The sequence below is a fragment of the Malus sylvestris genome, chromosome 7, assembly GCF_916048215.2.
Source record: "Malus sylvestris chromosome 7, drMalSylv7.2, whole genome shotgun sequence".
Taxonomy (NCBI): Eukaryota; Viridiplantae; Streptophyta; class Magnoliopsida; order Rosales; family Rosaceae; genus Malus; species Malus sylvestris.
Genome location: NC_062266.1, coordinates 31,342,570 through 31,361,779, shown reverse-complemented (window position 1 = coordinate 31,361,779; position 19,210 = coordinate 31,342,570). Strand labels below are relative to the sequence as shown.

Here is a 19,210-nt window from a genome sequence, read left to right as displayed (position 1 = left end):
GACTAAAAAAAATAACATTTTCGTTACACCAAAACTCGCCCTCAACCTTTAGTCTTCAATGAATCATAAATTTCACCACAAAATGCATAAATATCTATCCATACAAAAACTCTGAAAGATTTGTAAAATTTTATCAACAGATTTTGAGTGCCAGGCCAATTTCTCCAAATCCTGTCGCTTGATCTTCGACATCCAAATCGATTTGCTGCTTTAGAACCCTTAGATTACCGAATCTTTTCTCCGATTCTGAACCCTAAACCCGAAAATTGAACCAAATTCGTTAAACAGGTAACTATGTGACGTACACTGTTGAAAGAAAAAAAAAATTACATCATGATAGCCTAAGTCATACCTTGAGCTAACATATGAACGCAGTCTAATTTTCCTGAAGCTGCCTACTGTTTTCGTTGGACTTCGGAGAAATTCCTTGCTCAATACGCTATATAACGATGAGCTAGTTGAGTAAGATTACTACCAGTTCGCAGTGTATGTAGACAAGGAATAACATATTGAGTTGGACATCGACATCCAAGTTTTTGCAGATTTAAGAAGCACGCAGGATTGCTTGAATTCGAACATGTTTTATCATAACTCAGAAGATGTACCTCGAGAAGATATCCGTGCAGCCAGTCCAATGTCGGGTTGAATGTGTTTGTTGACAGGTTGAGTACTTTCAATCCCTGTTTGAATCAGATTAGCGAAAGATAAACCATCTGCCAATGTAAAGTTAATATGAACCGCGATTCACAAGAAACGCGCTTACCTTGGAGTTGAATGAACAAAGATAGTCCTGAATGGTCTTTAAGTTGCTTGCTAGCTTATCTTTGTCCTAGGAAAGTGTAAAAAGAAAGATCACGGGATTGTTCTAACAAACAGACTGTTTAGTTTTTGATTAATCATCGAACGATAAGCCTATAATTCATCATTATTTACAGAAAATATAAGATGGTTAATAGTGAATACCTGGACTAGTTTGTCATTGAATGCAAAAGTTGAGAACCATTCCTCTAGTAATGCCTGCAGATTGCGAAAAGAACAGGAGCAATGAGGTGAAATTTGAAGAATTAAAACTCGAGAAATGCTGTAATCTTAAAACTATGTAATATGTCAGAGGACGTGCACACATTGTGATCGAATTCAGCCATCTTCAGAACTAGAGGTATAATAATCGGTCCAGGACCACACTTCTCTTTCGAAACAGAAGTACTTTTAACCTCCTCCGAACCTTTCACGCTTTCACCTACACCATTGCCATGAAAGGAGTTAGAGAACTAACATCTTCAATGGTTCAACTCTTCAACGTAAACTTTGCAATCATAACTACATTAGGGGTTAAACCTTCGTTACTAATCTCAATGAAACTTCCTGCTAGGCCAATAGCTTCCAGGTAATCTACGTTGTTCGCGTTGTTAGCTGTTGGTGTCCCTTCTTCTGAGCTGACAAGCACATTTTCCAAGTGCGTTCTGGATTCGTCTGGTGTTTTATTTTCATCCTCCATCAGATAGATGTTTGGATCGATATGCATTCCCTATCATTACCATTAAAAGACGAAGGAGATCATATATGCTGAGAGAGACAGGAAACCGAACTCATTAAAGTGAGATGTTTATAGTTATCCTACTTCTATTATTATTGGCTTCCCATCTTTCACTGCTTTCTTCAAATCACCCGCCAATCCTACCGAACAAAACAGACGAAGTGTATGAATAAGGAGAGACATAATCTGCAAAACATTCTCTAACAGGCTTCAAACTGTTCCGATTATCTAATAAAGTGACTACCTTTACGTACAATCCTGCATTCCCTACAAAACTCGGTAATTAACTCCTCCGCGGAGCTGAAGTCTCGCGCCCATACAGGAGTAGATGCCAATGGTGCACTGAATTGGATCAAACGAGAGTATAAAAACTTCGATGTAGAACAGAAAAACTTTAACTTAAGAAACAAGAAACATTCCTCTCTTCAAATGTAAGAAACTAAATAAAATCAGGACCTACTCCGTTGATGTGCGCAGCAATTCGTACACCACATCTGTCTGCATGACATTAGGCAAATTCAACCTCTGTGAAATTTGTGTTGCAATCGTCGACTTTCCAACGCAGGCAGTTCCGCATAAAAGAATGATCAATGGTACTCTTTGATGGTGAAATCTGAAAGAAACGTAACCCCCACCAAATTGTTTCTTCAAAATCATGAACCGCCATATAACGCTGCGAAATTTTTTCCATGGACTGACCTTGTCATCATCTTGTAACGATTTGCGTACTCTTCCCCATAGCCCCTCTGCTCCATAAGCTGCAAATTATATAGAACTGTGAAGCTGATCAAATTCGACATGTTGAAATTTCGCAAAGTTCACAACTTCAACTTGTGTGGTCATTACCTTGAACATATTAGCTTCCAAATCGGACTGCGACCTGCGATACAACAACAGAATGCAAAAAGTTAAGCCATTTGTGGAAATCTAAACAAGAAATGAACAAAGCAATGTGGATGAAGGACGCGACGCGACATACACATCTAGAAGGCTGTTGTCCACAAGCAGCTTCTTGAGCTCAAGAGCGATTCTGATAGCTGCATGATTTGGGATCTAATAAACAGAAATATAATTTCGTCATCAGATTTCGCAGGAAGAAATAAATGCTCGAATTGTGACCAGCCAAACGAAGCATGAGGAACGAAATGCAGATTGAATTCCACCTTGGTGACGGTTAACATTTGGCTGAGCAAAAACCTCGAAAACACGTAGTAGTGCTCGGCATGATCACCCAACCACACCTTCACCTGGTTGCGAAACAACAAACTTTTACCACTCTAATTTTCTCAGGAACCAAACAGAAAGAATGATCAAGGAAAAGAAAACTAACCTTGACAAAGTCGTATTTGGAGGAAGCAGTTATGGTTCTAGGACCCATCTCCTGCAGATTAGTAAATTACAGAATGCAGATTGCATGTATTTTGGATTCTTGGATTTAATGCCGTTGCGTCCTAAGATTTTGATGATCCATCCAGCTGGTTGATTTTTTATTTTATTTTTGGATGTAACCAACTTACTGCTTTTTGTTGATATTGATTTTGAGATGATAACACCGATGATGTTTCATTTCATGTGTTATAGAAGAGAGTGCACCGAAAAATTGCTCGTGAGATGGAATGTATAGTCACGTCGATAGAGTCACGGGATATTGATTTGAATATATCACATACCATATCATGTGGTATAAATACGAGGTGACCTTTAGCATCCCTTTGAATATATCTTGCCACGTTACGCGGTATCAAAATGTGCTATAAATATATGGTAACCCTAGCATTACTCGATGGACAATTTATTGCGTCTCTTTGTTGATATATACACAGAAAAGGCGAAGAAGATGCACATACAACTGACGCTGTCCAAAGGTCGATCGTCGAAAAAGTGGTTAAGAACATCATTATGTTAAATACAGTATCCCTTAAGTTATACATACGAACACTACTAAGACAACAACTTAATGACTGATTTTACATACGTACAATACGAAGACAACAACTTATCCGAAACTTGGTATCTCGTATCGAAAAATTGAATTTTGGAGAAGTCTTGGATGCATTAAAGAGGCTGCATTTAGTTGAAATCTGGCGTCTCGTATCAAAGAACAAGTAATGCAAGTAGAAATTTGCTCTGCAAGCTGCTGCTGCTGCAAAGGTGCTTATAAGTATTTGTTCTCCGTTTTGTTTCCCGACATTTGATCTTTATCGGCTGATCTTTATCGTCCAGCCGATCACTGTTTCATAACCGTTACTGGTTCTTTTCTCCAGCTCTACGTGAACCACAAAACAGATATCAAGGAATGAATTTTAGCACAAGGGAATGAATGTTGTTTATACCATACTTAGGGCCTCCGTATTTAAGATCTCGTACAAATACTCGGGGGACTTAAATGTGATTATGTAATAAAGGAAGGGGCAAATATGTAATAAGCAAGGAACCCTTATTCTATAAAAGGACTCCTCACCCTCACAATGAGGGGAGACCAATTCCTAAGGCTCCTCACCCCCTCAAGCTCTCACTCTCAGAGCCTCTTAGATTCATTACAGAGGCTCTCTCTCTCTCCTTCAGATAAATACAATATCAATGTGGACGTAGCCCAAACCTTGGGGAAAACCACGATACATCTTGTGTTATTTACATTTCTTGCAGATTCACGGTCGGATTTACGTTGTTCCAAGACCTCCGGTTTTGTGCATCAACAAATGTAAAGCTGGTCATGAGCATAATATTTTTCGTGTTTGTTTTACCTTCCCCTTTTCATTTGAACTTACCATGTAATTATTTTGTTTAAAAATACCTAATCTATGTACCATACGCATATAGAGAGAAAAATAGATCAAAAGAATGGAAGTCCAAATCATACCAGCCTTCAGCTAACATCGGAATGCAGTCTAACTTTTCGCAGGCCGCCTACTATTTCCATTGGACACTGATGAAATACCATGCTCTATACACTGTATAGAGAAACAAGGAACCAGTTAATGTATCTTTCTCATATTCATTTGGGGCCACCAGTTAGGCATTAAACATCCAAAATTTCCAGGTTTCAGCAGCATTAAAGAGGCCAGGGCAGCACAAATTTAAAAGAGTTCACCATAAGTACCTCAAGAAGATACCCGTGCAGCCAATCCAGTGTTTGCGGAAATGTGGTTGATGATATATTGACGACTGTCAATCCCTGTTTGAATCAAGGATGATAGAATAAGACAACCAATAATAAACAATCGGCCATATCAAAGATTAAAGGAGTTACAACACATGAAAGAACTTACCTGCGAATTGAATGAACAAAGATAATCCTGGATGGTCTTTAAGTTGCGTATTAGCTTATCTTTATCCTGGATATGATAAATACGAAGGTTTGAGGGGATTTTTCCAACTTATAAGCTATCTTGAAAAAAAGTGAAAAATGAAAATCTGATTGGAAACTCTTTCATTTAACAAACATTTAAGCATTCTTCATGGATAACAAAAAATATTTGATACCTGGATTATAGATTTATCACTAAATGTACGAGTCGAGATCACCTCTTCTAGTAATGCCTGCAATGAGAAGTACAGGTACACAAATTACAAAACAAGGGAAAGATTCAGAGAAGAACAGAAACAACGAAAAACTCACATCACCAACATGAAAACTCAAGAAATTCTTTACCAAGAGCCAAGAATAAAAGCATGAGTATCTGTATTCATTTTTCTACAAGAACTATACGTTTTCTAAATGATACCAATTCAGGATTTAGAGGCCTATGATTAAGAGAGGAGAGCGGGGACAGCACTAATAAATGTGCATGCACAAAAACAGCAGTCACAACTACTTCTGGGCATAAATGCCAAGTTAATTGTGAAAGAAAACGTACTCACACAGAAAACAAGGACAGTGGGAAAAAGAGTTTGTACTAAAATAAACTATATAAGTGAAAGAGAATGTGACCGCACCTTATGATCAAACTCAGCCATCTTCAAAACTAGAGGTATAATAATTGGTTCGGTACCAGACTTCTCTTTCTTAACAGAAGTACTTTTACTCAACTCTGGATCAGTAACACTTTCACCTGGATCGCACAAAAGTAGTCAGAGAACTGACATCTTAAATGTTCAAGTCTGCCCTGTGCCTTTTGATTAATTATGTTTCTGACCAAAATAGGAGGGGGAGGGCGTCAGGTAGTCGACAGCCGGCACTCCATGATCACGTCGAATCCTTATGAAAATGAATCCAGAACAAAATCGCGCTAAAGCTAGGGCGTCACCCGTAAGTGGCGCGCTGTGTGGCCCGAGCACAGTGATAAGTGAGCAAGGGTCGCTGTATCTCCATCAGCACCCGGATGCAGTGTTAAATGAGCAAGGGGGCCATAGAAACTTCTTTTCGAACGACTCCACTCAAAGTTGTTTGGGAGCATATGCTCCTATCAACTTTACCCGGGACACACAAAAGAAGTACTTTGATCCTATTAGACGGGGGAGGGTGAAGAAGCTAGGACAGAAGGGTAGAGTTCAAGAGAGCAAAATGCGTTTAGGAACGTGGAATATAGGAACCTTAACGGGAAAATCTATGGAAGTAGTGGAAGTTATGGTGAGGAGAAGGATAAATATTATGTGCCTACAAGAAACTAAGTGGGTTGGTAGTAAGGCAAAGGATCTAGAAAACTCAGGGTTTAAACTTTGGTATTCGGGCACAAATAGAACGAGAAACGGTGTTGGCATCATCGTGGACAAGACCTTGGTACAAGATGTTGTAGATGTCAAGAGGGTAGGAGATAGAATCATGGCAATCAAGATTGTAATAGGACAAGAACTTATCAATGTGATTAGTGCGTACGCACCTCAAGTAGGGTTGGATACGAGTTCGAAGGAGAAATTTTGGGAAGATCTTGGAGACTTGGTGCAAGGAATTGCTCAGACGGAGAAGTTATTTATAGGAGGAGATTTAAATGGACACGTGGGCAGGGAGACAGGCAACTATGGAGGTTTTCATGGTGGCCATGGTTTTGGGGAGAGAAACGAGGATGGGGAAGCTATCTTGGATTTTGCAATGGCATATGATCTCTTCTTAGCCAACACCTTCTTTAAGAAGAGAGAAGAACATGTGATCACCTACAAGAGTGGGTCGTCAAAAACACAAATAGATTTTCTTCTAATGAGGAAAGGGGATCGTATAACTTGTAAGGATTGCAAAGTTATACCAGGAGAGAGCGTGGCTAATCAACATCGCTTGTTGGTGATGGATGTACATATCAAAAGAGTAAGACAAAAGAACAAGACTTGGAAGTGCCCAAGGACTAGATGGTGGAATCTAAAAGAAGAAAAACAAGTCATTTTCAAAGAGAAGGTAATCACCCAATGTGTGTGGGATAGAGAGGGGGAAGCTAGCCAAATGTGGGATTCCATGGCTAGTTGTATCCGAAAAGTAGCAAAAGAGGTATTAGGAGAGTCCAAGGGCTTTGCCCCACACCAAAAGGAATCTTGGTGGTGGAATGAGGAGGTACAAACAAAGGTGAAGGCTAAGAAGGAATGTTGTAAAGCCTTATACAAGGAGAGGACCGATGAAAATGGTGAAAGGTATAGAAAAGCGAAGCAAGAGGCGAAGAAAGCTGTCAGAGAAGCTAAGTTAGCGGCTTACGACGATGTGTATAAACGACTAGATACCAAAGAAGGAGAGTTGGATATCTATAAACTATCTAGAGCAAGGGAAAAGAAGACAAGGGACCTAAACCAAGTGAGGTGCATCAAGGATGAGGATGGAAAGGTTCTTGCTACAGAGAACGCGGTTAAAGACAGATGGAGAGGTTATTTTCATAATCTTTTCAATGAAGGACATGAAATGAGTGCTTCTTTAGGGGAGTTGAGTAACTCAGAAGAGTGTAGAAACTACTCTTTTTATCGTCGAATCCGGAAGGAAGAAGTGATTGTAGCTTTGAAGAAGATGAAGCATAAAAAAGCAATAGGCCCAGACAATATACCAATCGAAGTGTGGAAACTTTTGGGAGAGACAGGTATAACATGGCTCACTGACCTTTTCAATAGGATTTTGAAAACGAAGAAGATGCCCGATCCCACTCAGTGACTTGGATTTTCCAAGTCTCCAACCGAGAAGTTTTCCTCACTCGGGAAATTAAGGGAACACTACCCCAACCTACATGCTCCACTCAGAAAGCTTCAACATACAAGCTTCAACAAAAGAAAATTCAAAGAACTTAGCGAAGAAGGCTTTGGTGTATTTAATACAATACGTTGAAATGAAGGAAAACTTATTTATTGATATCCCCGATAAGCTACAAATATGTACATATACATGAGTCAAAATAAACACACAAGAGGGAGCCTTCACAAAGGTTGCTTAGGAGAAGTCTCAGCAGTCGGTAGAGCCCCAGAAAGAGAAGGCACCGGAGGGGGATCATTTGGAGCCTCAGTACTGGACAGAACCCTAGAAGGAGGAGGCATCAGAGGTTGATCATTCGGAGCTTCATTACGCGGTACAGCCCCAGAAGACGAAGGCAATAAATGCCTTTGGAACAAACCCACAAATCTCTGATGATCAAGTAAAACTTGACCATCAGTTTCCTTCATCTGGTCAAGCTTCCTCTTCATGTTTGTAGCATAGTCATGTGCGAGCCGGTGCAACTGTTTATTCTCATGCTTGAGCCCTCTAATCTCCTGTTTGAGACTCATCACTTCAGCCGCCAATGATTCAACTTGGCGGGTTCGAGCAAATAGGCGTTGGGCCATATTAGACACAGAACCTGCACACTGAACACTGAGAGCCAGCGAATCCTTAACAGCTAACTCATCAGACCGTTTGGAAAGTAGTCTGTTATCTTTGGGAGTGAGAAGGTTCCTGGCCACCACCGCAGCGGTCATATCATTCTTCATCACGGAATCCCCAACGGTAAGAGGACCAGTAGGGGAGACGAAGGATGGGCGCCATATGTTGTCTGGAGAAGGCGGGGCTGCCTCTTCAACAAGGTTCAAGTCAAAACGACGGTCGGAGGGGCCAGACATTTTCAAAGGTGTTGAAGAGAGAAGAGGTCGGACAAATCAAGATCTTAGAAGTGCAAGAATGAAGCTTCTACTGGTGGAGATTCAAGTGTGCTTTGGAACTTAATGCCAGCCTCTATAAAAATCTGCACTCGACGGAGCTTCAGAAATCGAAGAGGCGCCTGCTCAGAAATCGAAGAGGCGTTTGCTTTCTCAAAAGCTGGGCTGCTTAGAGATCACGAGGGTTGATCTCAGAAATCGAAGAGGCGTTTGCTTTCTCAAAAGTTGGGCTGCTCAAAGACCACGAAGGCCGATCTCAGAAATCGAAGAGGTGCTCGCTTTCTCAAAAGCTAGGCTCCCCAGAAACCACGAGGGCCGATCTCAGAAATCGAAGAAGCACCTACTTTTCCAGTCTTGTCAGCACCTGTCACACGCACACTCAGCTTTGCGGAAATTATGGGCATTCTGTCGAAGACTTCTGGGGAAGTAGAAAACACATGAATCTTACTGTTCAATCACCCACTTCCCACACGCAACAATAGCTCATGGGTACCACAGATAACTTTGCCAAAGTTCTCTGCCAAAGTTGAGCACGTGAAGCTTGCAGCTCCCACTACATCGCTCTGACCAAGAAAGGTAAAAGAATAGCAAAGAAACAGCACTAACAAAGTTTGGACCCATAAATTTTGAAGGTCTAGCTACCATATTATTACCCACAAGGGTAAAGGAACAGTACCACTGCTGGATAATTGGAAAGTCCCTGTGTGTCAACCTCTGTGCTTCGTGGCAAGGTAGATTAGCAAACATGCCCAACCTTTACTCACATTCGAGAAAACACTCCCAATAAGATTGCTTGCTCCAAAATCGACAAGGCACCGTCCTCCGAATCTCGAGAGCCAGACTCCCAACATGACTACTTTCTTAAAAATCGAAGAGAGGGTAAAGGAACAGTACCATTGCTGGATAATTGGAAAGTCCCTGTGTGTCAACCTCTGTGCTTCGTGGCAAGGTAGACTAGCAAACATGCCCAACCTTTACTCACATTCGAGAAAACACTCCCAACAAGATTGCTTGCTCCAAAATCGAAGAGGCACCGCCCTCCAAATCTCGAGAGCCAGACTCCCAACATGATTACTTTCTCAAAAATCGAAGAGACACTGCTCCCCGAATCTTCGAGAGCCAGACCCCCAGCATGATTGCTTTCTAAAAAATCGATGAGGCATCGTTCTCCGAATCAATCGAAGAGGCGCTCGCTTTCTCAAAAGCTGGGCTGCTCAGAGACCACGAGGGCCGATCTCAGAAATCGAAGAGGCACCTACTTTTCTAGCCTTGTCAGCACCTGTCACACGCACACTCAGCTTTGCAGAAATTATGGGCATTCTGTCGAAGACTTCTGGTGAAGTAGAAAGCACATGAATCTTACTGTTCAATCACCCACTTCCCACACACAACAATAGCTCATGGGTACCACAGATAACTTTGCCAAAGTTCTCTGCCAAAGTTGAGCACGTGAAGCTTGCAGCTCCCACTACATCGCTCTGACCAAGAAAGGTAAAAGAATAGTAAAGAAACAGCACTAACAAAGTTTAGACACATAAATTTTGAAGGTCTAGCTACCATATTATTACCTACAAGGGTAAAGGAACAGTACCACTGCTGGATAATTGGAAAGTCCCTGTGTGTCAACCTCTGTGCTTCGTGGCAAGGTAGACTAGCAAACATGCCCAACCTTTACTCACATTCGAGAAAACACTCCCAACAAGATTGCTTGCTCCAAAATCGAAGAGGCACCGTTCTCCGAATCTCGAGAGCCAGACTCCCAACATGACTACTTTCTCAAAAGCGAAGAGAGGGTAAAGGAACAGTACCATTGCTGGATAATTGGAAAGTCCGTGTGTCAACCTTTGTGCTTCGTGGCAAGGTAGACTAGCAAACATGCCCAACCTTTACTCACATTCGAGACAACACTCCCAACAGGATTGCTTGCTCCAAAATCGAAGAGGCACCGCCCTCCGAATCTCGAGAGCCAGACTCCCAACATGATTACTTCCTAAAAAAATCGAAGAGACACTGCTCTCCGAATCTCGAGAGCCAGACCCCCAGCATGATTGCTTTCTCAAAAATCGAAGAGGCATCGTTCTCCGAATCTCGAGAGCCAGATACCACAGACCACTTTTTCAAAGTGCTCTGACAGAGTTAAAACATGTGAAACTGGCAGCTCCCACTACCGTGCTATGACCAAGCAGGGTAAAGGAATAGCATTACTACTTGTTGTTAGGGAGACTCCTATATATGTCGACCTCCATCCTCAACGGACAGGCAGACCTGCAAAAATGCTCAACCCTTCATCATATCTGAGAGGGCACTCCCAACGAAGCCTTTCGAAATATTCAGCTTTCTTTCCCCCCGATAATACCTCTGCAAACAAGCTATACTAGAGCAAGAATATCTCATATCATCAGGGTTAAAAGCAAGAGTATCCCATATCATGCTTTTTCCCTGTCTTTTCCTTTGGCCTTGTTTTTACCTGCAAGACAAGGAGAAAGAGAGCAATCAGTCAGCACTTGGAATCAAGCTTCCAGCCAGGAACTGACTGCCTGGAACCCCTTACCTGATTACTTACCTGGCATTGCTCTCGAGTACTCATCTTCAACATCTTATGTTTCCAGGGAAGATTCCGCATCTGCTTGAGGAACAGATAGGGCAAGTGCGAAGGATACAAGGAAGCATGTGGAGACAAGCGTAACAGCACACGTGCCGATACATCCATTACTCTGTCAAAAGCAAAAGTATCCCATATCAGCAGGGTGGAACGTACTCTAGATTTGATGGACTTGTTTTGACCCCCAAATTCTTCAGTCGGCCTTATACTCTGGAGGAAACCAGAAAACCTTGCAGCTCAGTTCAAGAATAAGCCTATGGAAAGTTACTTCTTCAAAAGCAAAAGTATCTCATATCATCTCTTCTCATTTTTCTTCTCTTTATCCTTCATGCTGCTGCAAGATGGGGAGAAGGTGAACAATCAGTCGGAGCTCTGATTGCTTACCTTGTCTGTCACCTCTTTCAGCAGACCCCCTAGCTCGGCGACTTGGGGGACTCCTACTACATGGTTTGTATCGCGCTTGACCAAGCCTGAAACTACAAGTAAGCTTCAAGTGAAATTGATACATTACCTTGTGCATCTCCACCAGTTAAAGATACCACCCCTGGATGGAGGAAGAGTACTTCCAGAGAAGATGCCACATCTACCTATGAGACAGATAAGGCAAGTCAAGACGACACCACACTCCGATACTTAGAAGTTTCGTGATTACGAGATCATTCTCCCACAATATTTCCTAATGTCATTTGTACTAAATCATTCACTTGTACTCACTAAAGGAGAGCTTGAACCTATGTACTTGTGTAAACCCTTCACAATTAATGAGAACTCTTCTATTCCGTGGACGTAGCCAATCTGGGGGAACCACGTACATCTTGTGTTTGCTTTCCTATCTCTATCCATTTATATACTTATCCACACTAATGACCGGAGCAATCTAGCGAAGATCACAAAAAGCGACCGTTTTTACTACCTAGGATCTATCTTGCAAGAGAACGGAGAATTAGATGAAGATCTCAACCATAGAATACGAGCTGGATGGATGAAGTGTAAGAGTGCATCCGGCGTGTTGTGTGACCGTCGTAGGCTACTGAAGCTCAAGGGAAAATTTTATAGGACGGCAATAAGGCCAGCGATGTTGTATGGCACAGAATGTTGGGCGGTGAAGCATCAACACGTACACAAAATGGGTGTAGCGGAGATGAGAATGCCTCGTGGGATGTGTGGGCACACGAGAAAGGATAAGATTGGGAATGAGGATATCCGAGGTAAAGTAGGAGTAGCCGAAATTGTAGGAAAGATGAGAGAAAATCGGCTCCAGTGATTTGGACATGTGCAAAGAAGGCCGACTGACGCTCCGGTTCGAAGATGTGACTACGGGACAGAGGTTCAGGGCCGAAGGGGTAGAGGAAGACCTAGGAAAACTTTGGAAGAGACTCTAAGAAAAGACTTAGAGTACTTGGATCTAACGGAGGACATGACACAAAACCGAGCGCAATGGCGTTCTAGGATTCATATAGCCGACCCCACTTAGTGGGAAAAGGCTTTGTTGTTGTTGTTGTTGTTGTGGAACAGAACATAAACAATCTGAGAATTATCCAGAGTGGGGATCAACCTTTTTCCTCAGAAACACTTCCGGCTAGGTCAATAGCTTCCAGGTGGTCCGAGACTTTGTCCACCTTGTTAGTTGGTGTCCCTTCTTCACAGCTGACATGTGCAGCACTGTTGAAAACTTCAGAAGAACTTCCGCTTATAATTGGTGAACTGTTTTCCATCTGTGTTTTGGTACCATCTACTGCAACTGGGTCTGCCTCCTGAGTTTTCTCTTGTGCTTGTGTTTTATTATCATCTTCCATTAAATAAATGCTTGGATCCAAATGTATTCCCTGCCATTATCATCAAACAAATGAAATCATCCAAACTAAGTGGACAGAAGCTTGCTAATGCTTATGACATTGTCATCGATAAATTGTTCATCCAAATAATTCACATATACGACCTTAAAAAAAGTCCCTTTTTATTTTTCAGCATTAAAAAACTCAATAGTCCATGCAGTGCCATGGTAAGCATTCTCTCTCTCTCTCTCTCTCTCTCTCTCTCTCTCTCTCTCTCTCTCTCTCGCTCTCTCTCTCTCTCTCTCCCTCCCTCTCTCCCTCGCTCTCTCTCTCTCTCTCTCTCTCTCTCTCTCTCTCTCTCTCTCTCTCTCTCTCTCTCTCTCTCTCTTGCTTGCTCTCTCTCTCTCTCTCTCTCTCGCTCTCTCTCTCTCTCTCTCGCTCGCTCTCTCTCTCTCTCTCTCTCTCGCTCTCTCTCTCTCGCTCTCTCTCGCTCTCTCTCTCTCTCGCTCTCTCTCGCTCTCTCTCGCTCTCTCTCTCTCGCTCGCTCTCTCTCTCTCTCTCGCTCTCTCTCTCTCTTGCTCGCTCTCTCTCTCTCTCTCTCGCATTCTCTCTCTCTCTCTCGCTCTTGCATTCTCTCTCTCTCGCTCTCTCTCTCGCTCTCTCGCTCTCTCTCTTGCTCGCTCGCTCTCTCTCTCTCTCGCTCGCTCTCTCTCTCTCTCTCTCTCTCTCTCGCTCTCTCTCTCTCGCTCTCTCTCTCTCTCGCATTCTCTCTCTCTCTCTCTCTCTGGCTCTCTCGCTCTCTCTCTCTCTCTCTCTCTCTCTCTCTCTCTCGCTCGCTCTCTCTCGCTCTCGCTCTCTCTCTCTCGCTCTCTCTCTCTCTCTCTCTTCTCTCTCTCTCTCTCTCTCTCTCTCTCTCTCTCTCTCTCTCTCCAGGAAACTAGAAAGTCACATCCGCAAAATGTATTGCAGCGAACATCATGGATTTTTTAACATACGCACGAACTTAGCACCCAAACTGGAACATCTTGAGGAAAGATTCTTAAGCCATACGATATACACACACACACCCAATCCTTTGTTAAAAGTAGTCAATATAAAATTTGTTCTGACACTTCTTACTGAAAATTACCAACCTAAGCAAATAGAGCAATAAAAGTTCATCTTCTCACTTCAAGACAAGGTTCAGGTACATAACCAGATAATTGAGACTTGAGCAGAATCTCCAGAAAACTAAGCACGGAGGGAACAAAAATATTGTAGTGAATCTATATGAGCTTTTTCAAGCTTAATACTTGAAACAGATCCTTTCCATAATAAAAAAGAAATGAAAAGGAACAGATAGAAAGAGGAAAAACTTTGAAAGGACAAAAGTTTGTCACAATGTGATTGACATCCACAGACTTCATAAATAAACACACCTCTATTATTATTGGCTTTCCATCTTTCATAGCTTTCTTCAAATCACCAGCCAATCCTGATAAACACATGTTTCAGAGCTTTGATCAATATACTAGCCAAAAAGAGATTTCTGATTTCTCAAGGTTATAAATTCAAAAGTAGTCATCTGACACATCTCAGCAGATGGATTAATAAAGACATTACCTTTACGGACAATCCTGCATTCCCTACAAAATTCAGTAATTAACTCCTCGGAGGAGCTGAAGTCTCGTTCCCATACAGGAGTAGATGTCAATGGTGCACTGAATTGGATAAAAGGAGAGAATGAGCATTCCAATATTGTTCATCAAAACAAAGGACTTCAACACACGCAACACTAACTAATCAGCTTAACATAGGACACACTATTCTTTTGCAAACTATGTTTTGGTGCACATTCAAATGAAAAACAAAGGAAATGTATGAAATTGGGACATACTCTGTTGACGTGCGCAACAATTCATATACCATATCTGTCTGTAACAATTACACAGGAAAAATAAATGTCAAAGACATCTCTATGCACCTTGAAAACAGTAGGGAGAGGGAGGCAGGGAGAGAGAGAGAGAGAGAGAGAGAGAGCATGACAGATGACAAATATTAGAACCTGCAAGACATTAGGCAAATTTAGTCTTTGTGCGAGTTGGGTAGCAATGGTTGACTTTCCAACACAGGCAGTTCCACATACAAGAATAACTAATGGTACTCGTTGATGGTGAAATCTGTAAAAATTTGTCTCAACAAAGAAAAAAACTGGTATTACAATAGAATTCAGCAAAATTTTACCATCTTTTGTTTATTCGGTTTCAAGGCACTTCCTAAGAGTATATAGATTTTAGACTGACCTGGTCATCATCTTGTACCGATTTATGTACTCTTCCCCATAACCCCTTCGTTCCATAAGCTACAAATACAGAATGAACCCAAATCAGCATCTAGAAAGTTTGCAAAGTGCACTACTTTTCCGACTACTACACAAGCATATGACATTACCTTAAACAAATTCACCTCCAAATCGGACTGCGAACTGCAACGCATCAGGTGAACCCAAAAGCGAAACCATTTATACAAATCCAAACAAAACAACAAGAAAAATCAGAATAACAAAAAAGAATCAATGTGGAGACAGCATACACATCTAGCAGGCTGTTGTCAATCAGCAGCTTCTTGAGCTCCAGCGCGATTTTAATCGCTACATAATTCGGGATCTACAGATCACCACACAAAAAATTCACACTGAATAACATGATCAAATCATTACAAGTTACCAAAACAAACAAACAGTTGAACCAAAATACTGAATTGGGTCGACTGAAATCGATACCTTAGTGACAGTCAACATTCGACTGAGCAAAAATCTGGAAAGAACATAGTAGTGATCTGCATTATCACCCAGCCAGACCTTCACCTGATGAGCAAAACAGAAATGATATTCGATTTCTGATTCATTTTCTTGGGACCCAAACAGAAAATCGAGAGAAAAAATCGAAAAAAATGGAAAATGAAGAACCTTGACAAAGTCGTATTTGGAGGAAGTGTTGCGGGACGAGAATCTGATGGAAGTCGAAGAGACGCCACTACTTCTGTGGTTGTTGTCGTCGTCCAAATCCAAGTCGTCTACGCCGATGTTAACGTTGTCGTCGTCGATGTCGTTGATGTTGGGGCTTGAGACGGCGACTGCTTTGCCTTTGTTGTTCATCGTCTGTGTGTCTGGGTGGAATCCCATTGTTGCTGCAGTTGGAGGGTGAGATCTTTCAGTGCGCCTGGACATGGCGTGTCACGCCACGTCACATTTTATTATACAAAATCAGAAGAAGTGTTAAAGCCCACCATGACGGATAGGTTCGAACTTTGTAGTGGTTAATTTAATATCTAATCTAACAAAATTTATTATTTAGTAAAAAACACAAAGAATATTTTTTAGTGTCTTTTTTTTTATTAAATAATGATACATGTGGTGTTTCATTTGTGTTCTGCACATATTGAAAAAATACAACTTTTCCAAGTGTCAACAGCTATGTCAACAATGTTGTACGTATTGGTAATGGTAAGGAGATCAAATTTTTAAACCAAATAGTGTGGTTATTGATTATTGAATTATTAATTGAGTGTTGATTAACGTACTTATTTCTTATTAGTGACATATCATTTAATTTACGGAGCATTACCCTATGCATACAATGCTCTTCTATAGTTTGACCAAAAAAAAATTACTGCTCTTTTTTCCTTTTCTTTTCTCTAACCTCTATGTTTCTGCCACGTTATTCTTGTCGATGATAGAAGAAAAAAAAAAGTTATATGACACTAATACATTGTTATTGTGACGTTTCGATTCAATGAGAAAAACATGTAAATTTTTGTTACATGTCTCTATTTTATTTGCAATGTCCTATGGATGGATAAAAGTTACCCTCAATTTAACGGAGCAACTGACAAAATTACCAACAAGAATGAAGAAGTAAAACATTTGTACCATAAAATTAAGGTTATGGAGAAAAGGGTTTGCCCAACATTCACTAGGGAGAAGTGGGTTGGGCAAACTGTAATATAATTGTACAATCTGGGCTGTTTCCTCATTGTGGAAGATTAAAACTAACAACAATCTTCCTCTGTATCCTCGTACATTCTTCATACAAGAGATCATTGATGATCATCTCATCTGTGGATAAATTCAAGGAGCGGATTCTGATCATCGAACAGCATCTTCAAATCGCGCGTCTTCCTGAAAAATCTACTGCCTTTCTTTCCTATGGTGGTTCCATTAATCCTCGACGGGAGAAGAGATTTGGTATCCGGTCTCCATTGCAGCTCTTTGAGAGTAGAAAACAAGGTTGACAGTGCAGGAGATATCTCCTTGTCCTTTAAGTTCTTGCACGACGCAACTCGAAGACATTCGAGCCCCTTCCAGGCAAGAATTACAGACTCCAGACCCTCTGTTGTTAGCACTGAACATCCTTCTAGTGATAGCAATTTCACTCTCCTGCGACAACACCAAACACCCATAAAATTCCCAAGTAGAATTCAGTGACCAAAAATCTTAGCAACTCAACCAGTAAAAGCTGTGAACTTTCGACAATTCAAGCAAATCGAAGTATCTACAGTTCATTACAATTGCAATATAACAAATCCAACAGTACATCGTCAATAATCTTTGAAAAGTTTGTAGCTTTTGTTCTAGCAAACCTACTCGTAACGTTAAGAGCATTCGTAGATTGATACCAGATAACTAATCGGCGTATAACGTGCCAACATAAATCTCAGGCAACGGAAGGCATAACATTGAGAAAAGAACCAATGTACCTGCAAGTGCTTGCTAGCCTGAACATATCATTCTCCAATCCCCAACAGTTCTTAAAAACAATCTCCTTCGCAGCTCTACACACCATAAACAAAGCTCTCACAATCTTCTTGTCCCTCAGCTGACATTTCTCCAAATGCAACCTTTCCAGAGCCGGACAAGCACTCAAGTACTCGTCCGGCACTGGAACAGTTTCAATCCTCTTACACGACTGAAACCTCAAAGTCTTCAAATTTTCGCAATAGGGAAGCGCGGCCAGCCAGCCACCATCCATCCTGTGATCACAGAAAGTCAGCTCCTCCAACATTTGGCAACACTGCCCAATTGCCTTAATCCCATCATAGCCTCCCTCACATCCCCAAAGCTCAAGCTTTACCAGTCTAGTACATCCTTGAGCTAAAATCGTCAACCCAATGTCCGAAACCACTGAACTGTAAAGTACATCCACATTTGCAACCAGCTTCAGCACCTGCAAATTCTCACACGCCGCAATCCCACGCAGCACATTGTCACTGCACTTGTGCAGTTCCAGTTCTTGCAATGTGGGGCACTCCTCCGCCACACTCAGCAGGCCCAATTCACTAGCGCCAATCACCACAAGCTTCCGCAAGTTGGGGCATCCACTCGCCAGCCCATCAAGCCCTCTGTCAACAACTTCAGCTGGAAGCAAATTCGATTCCAAAACTCGCTGATTCGGCGAAAACCCGGAGCCGGTATGCACCGATAACATCCTACAACTCAACGAAATGCCCGAATTTTGGTCCGGAATCAACGACCCAGATAGAAGATCCACCTGATTCAGGTTGGGGAACCGCGAAATTAACCGACCCGATTGGAGAAAGTTCCAGTCCAAGATCTTGATTGACCGTACAAGGCGGCCGTGGAGGTTGAGCCACCGCTTGCAGACGACGGAGCTAGGCTTCCGCTGCGATTCCGGGAGCTTGGCGAGGATCTTGAGGAGGATTTCGTCGGACAATACGGAAGTCCGGTCAATGTTTGCCCAATTGGGGATCAGGGTTCTGTGGGTGGACTTCGGATTGGGCGAGGCCAGCTGCATAGCGAATATCATGTTCTTGAGAGGGGTGGTGTTCTTGAGCCAGATGTCTGACCACCTCGCCGTCCGCCGCTTCGATGGCGGTAAAGGGCTGGTCTTTGGGTTTGGTTTCTCGCACCGCAACGACATCGTTTCATGGTCGTCTTCTTCTGCTGTTTCTCTGTATCCCATTTTTGTCTTTCTTCTTGTTTCAGCTCTCTCTCTCTAGATTTTCTCAGTATTCTATCAACCGCTAGATTTTCTCTCTCTAAACTTTTTGCGAGTTTTGAATGAAAGGGCTGGGTGTGCGGCGCTTTTTGTTTTCACACATCCAAACAAATTACAAAGCCATTTCATTTGGTGATGTGATTAGACCAGAAGCACAAGAAACAATGTCCGCTCATCAAATATGATCGTTAGATAGCCGTTATAATTCAAATTTCTTTTCAGATGTAGGACCCAGAAAAACAAACGATAATGATTGACTTTCGACTCT

General features: G+C 41.9%; 3 protein-coding genes and 1 long non-coding RNA gene across 4 annotated transcripts in view; 1 reads left to right on the top strand and 3 right to left on the bottom strand.

Annotated features, from left to right (window-relative positions):
• LOC126630659 (uncharacterized) overlaps window positions 1-11,982 on the top strand; it is a 37,770-nt gene extending 25,788 nt beyond the window's left edge. Inside the window, exon 2 of the long non-coding RNA XR_007626061.1 lies at window positions 9,519-11,982. This is a non-coding gene — a long non-coding RNA (uncharacterized LOC126630659). The remainder of the gene's footprint in view (window positions 1-9,518) is intronic.
• On the bottom strand, window positions 36-3,105 carry LOC126630638 (uncharacterized). The gene is made up of 15 exons (XM_050300791.1): window positions 2,868-3,105; window positions 2,701-2,784; window positions 2,517-2,590; window positions 2,384-2,417; window positions 2,237-2,295; window positions 1,998-2,150; window positions 1,782-1,879; window positions 1,622-1,677; window positions 1,339-1,528; window positions 1,125-1,240; window positions 964-1,017; window positions 764-829; window positions 606-680; window positions 353-439; window positions 36-253 (listed from the first exon to the last, which is right to left on the bottom strand). Exons 1-14 carry the CDS (start codon window positions 2,913-2,915, stop codon window positions 377-379), a joined length of 1,170 nt encoding a protein of 389 aa, XP_050156748.1. The 5' UTR covers window positions 2,916-3,105; the 3' UTR covers window positions 36-253; window positions 353-376.
• LOC126630634 (uncharacterized) lies at window positions 3,314-16,182 on the bottom strand. The gene is made up of 16 exons (XM_050300789.1): window positions 15,894-16,182; window positions 15,708-15,791; window positions 15,518-15,591; window positions 15,377-15,410; window positions 15,229-15,287; window positions 14,991-15,105; window positions 14,823-14,860; window positions 14,549-14,646; window positions 14,365-14,420; window positions 12,727-12,997; window positions 5,474-5,589; window positions 5,021-5,077; window positions 4,807-4,872; window positions 4,638-4,712; window positions 4,398-4,488; window positions 3,314-3,803 (listed from the first exon to the last, which is right to left on the bottom strand). The coding sequence occupies exons 1-15, from the start codon at window positions 16,152-16,154 to the stop codon at window positions 4,426-4,428; spliced, it is 1,467 nt and encodes a 488-aa protein (XP_050156746.1). The 5' UTR covers window positions 16,155-16,182; the 3' UTR covers window positions 3,314-3,803; window positions 4,398-4,425.
• A 652-nt stretch (window positions 16,183-16,834) lies between these two features.
• LOC126630632 (F-box protein At5g07670-like) lies at window positions 16,835-19,094 on the bottom strand. The gene is made up of 2 exons (XM_050300787.1): window positions 17,684-19,094; window positions 16,835-17,363 (listed from the first exon to the last, which is right to left on the bottom strand). Exons 1-2 carry the CDS (start codon window positions 18,904-18,906, stop codon window positions 17,039-17,041), a joined length of 1,548 nt encoding a protein of 515 aa, XP_050156744.1. The 5' UTR covers window positions 18,907-19,094; the 3' UTR covers window positions 16,835-17,038.
• Window positions 19,095-19,210: the final 116 nt, after the last annotated feature.

Excerpts from the sequence above, each read along its gene's own strand:
- LOC126630632 (XM_050300787.1), bottom strand. The coding sequence starts at position 18,906 with ATGGGATACAGAGAAACAGCAGAAGAAGACGACCATGAAACGATGTCG. Across the intron at positions 17,364-17,683 it reads AGGCTAGCAAGCACTTGCAG|GAGAGTGAAATTGCTATCAC; the intron begins GTACATTGGTTC and ends GTGTTGTCGCAG.
- LOC126630634 (XM_050300789.1), bottom strand. The coding sequence starts at position 16,154 with ATGTCCAGGCGCACTGAAAGATCTCACCCTCCAACTGCAGCAACAATG. Across the intron at positions 15,288-15,376 it reads TGGAGGTGAATTTGTTTAAG|CTTATGGAACGAAGGGGTTA; the intron begins GTAATGTCATAT and ends CTGTATTTGTAG. Across the intron at positions 15,106-15,228 it reads CGGTACAAGATGATGACCAG|ATTTCACCATCAACGAGTAC; the intron begins GTCAGTCTAAAA and ends AAATTTTTACAG.
- LOC126630638 (XM_050300791.1), bottom strand. The coding sequence starts at position 2,915 with ATGGGTCCTAGAACCATAACTGCTTCCTCCAAATACGACTTTGTCAAG. Across the intron at positions 2,151-2,236 it reads CGTTACAAGATGATGACAAG|ATTTCACCATCAAAGAGTAC; the intron begins GTCAGTCCATGG and ends CGTTTCTTTCAG. Across the intron at positions 1,241-1,338 it reads CATTGAGATTAGTAACGAAG|GTGAAAGCGTGAAAGGTTCG; the intron begins GTTTAACCCCTA and ends GCAATGGTGTAG.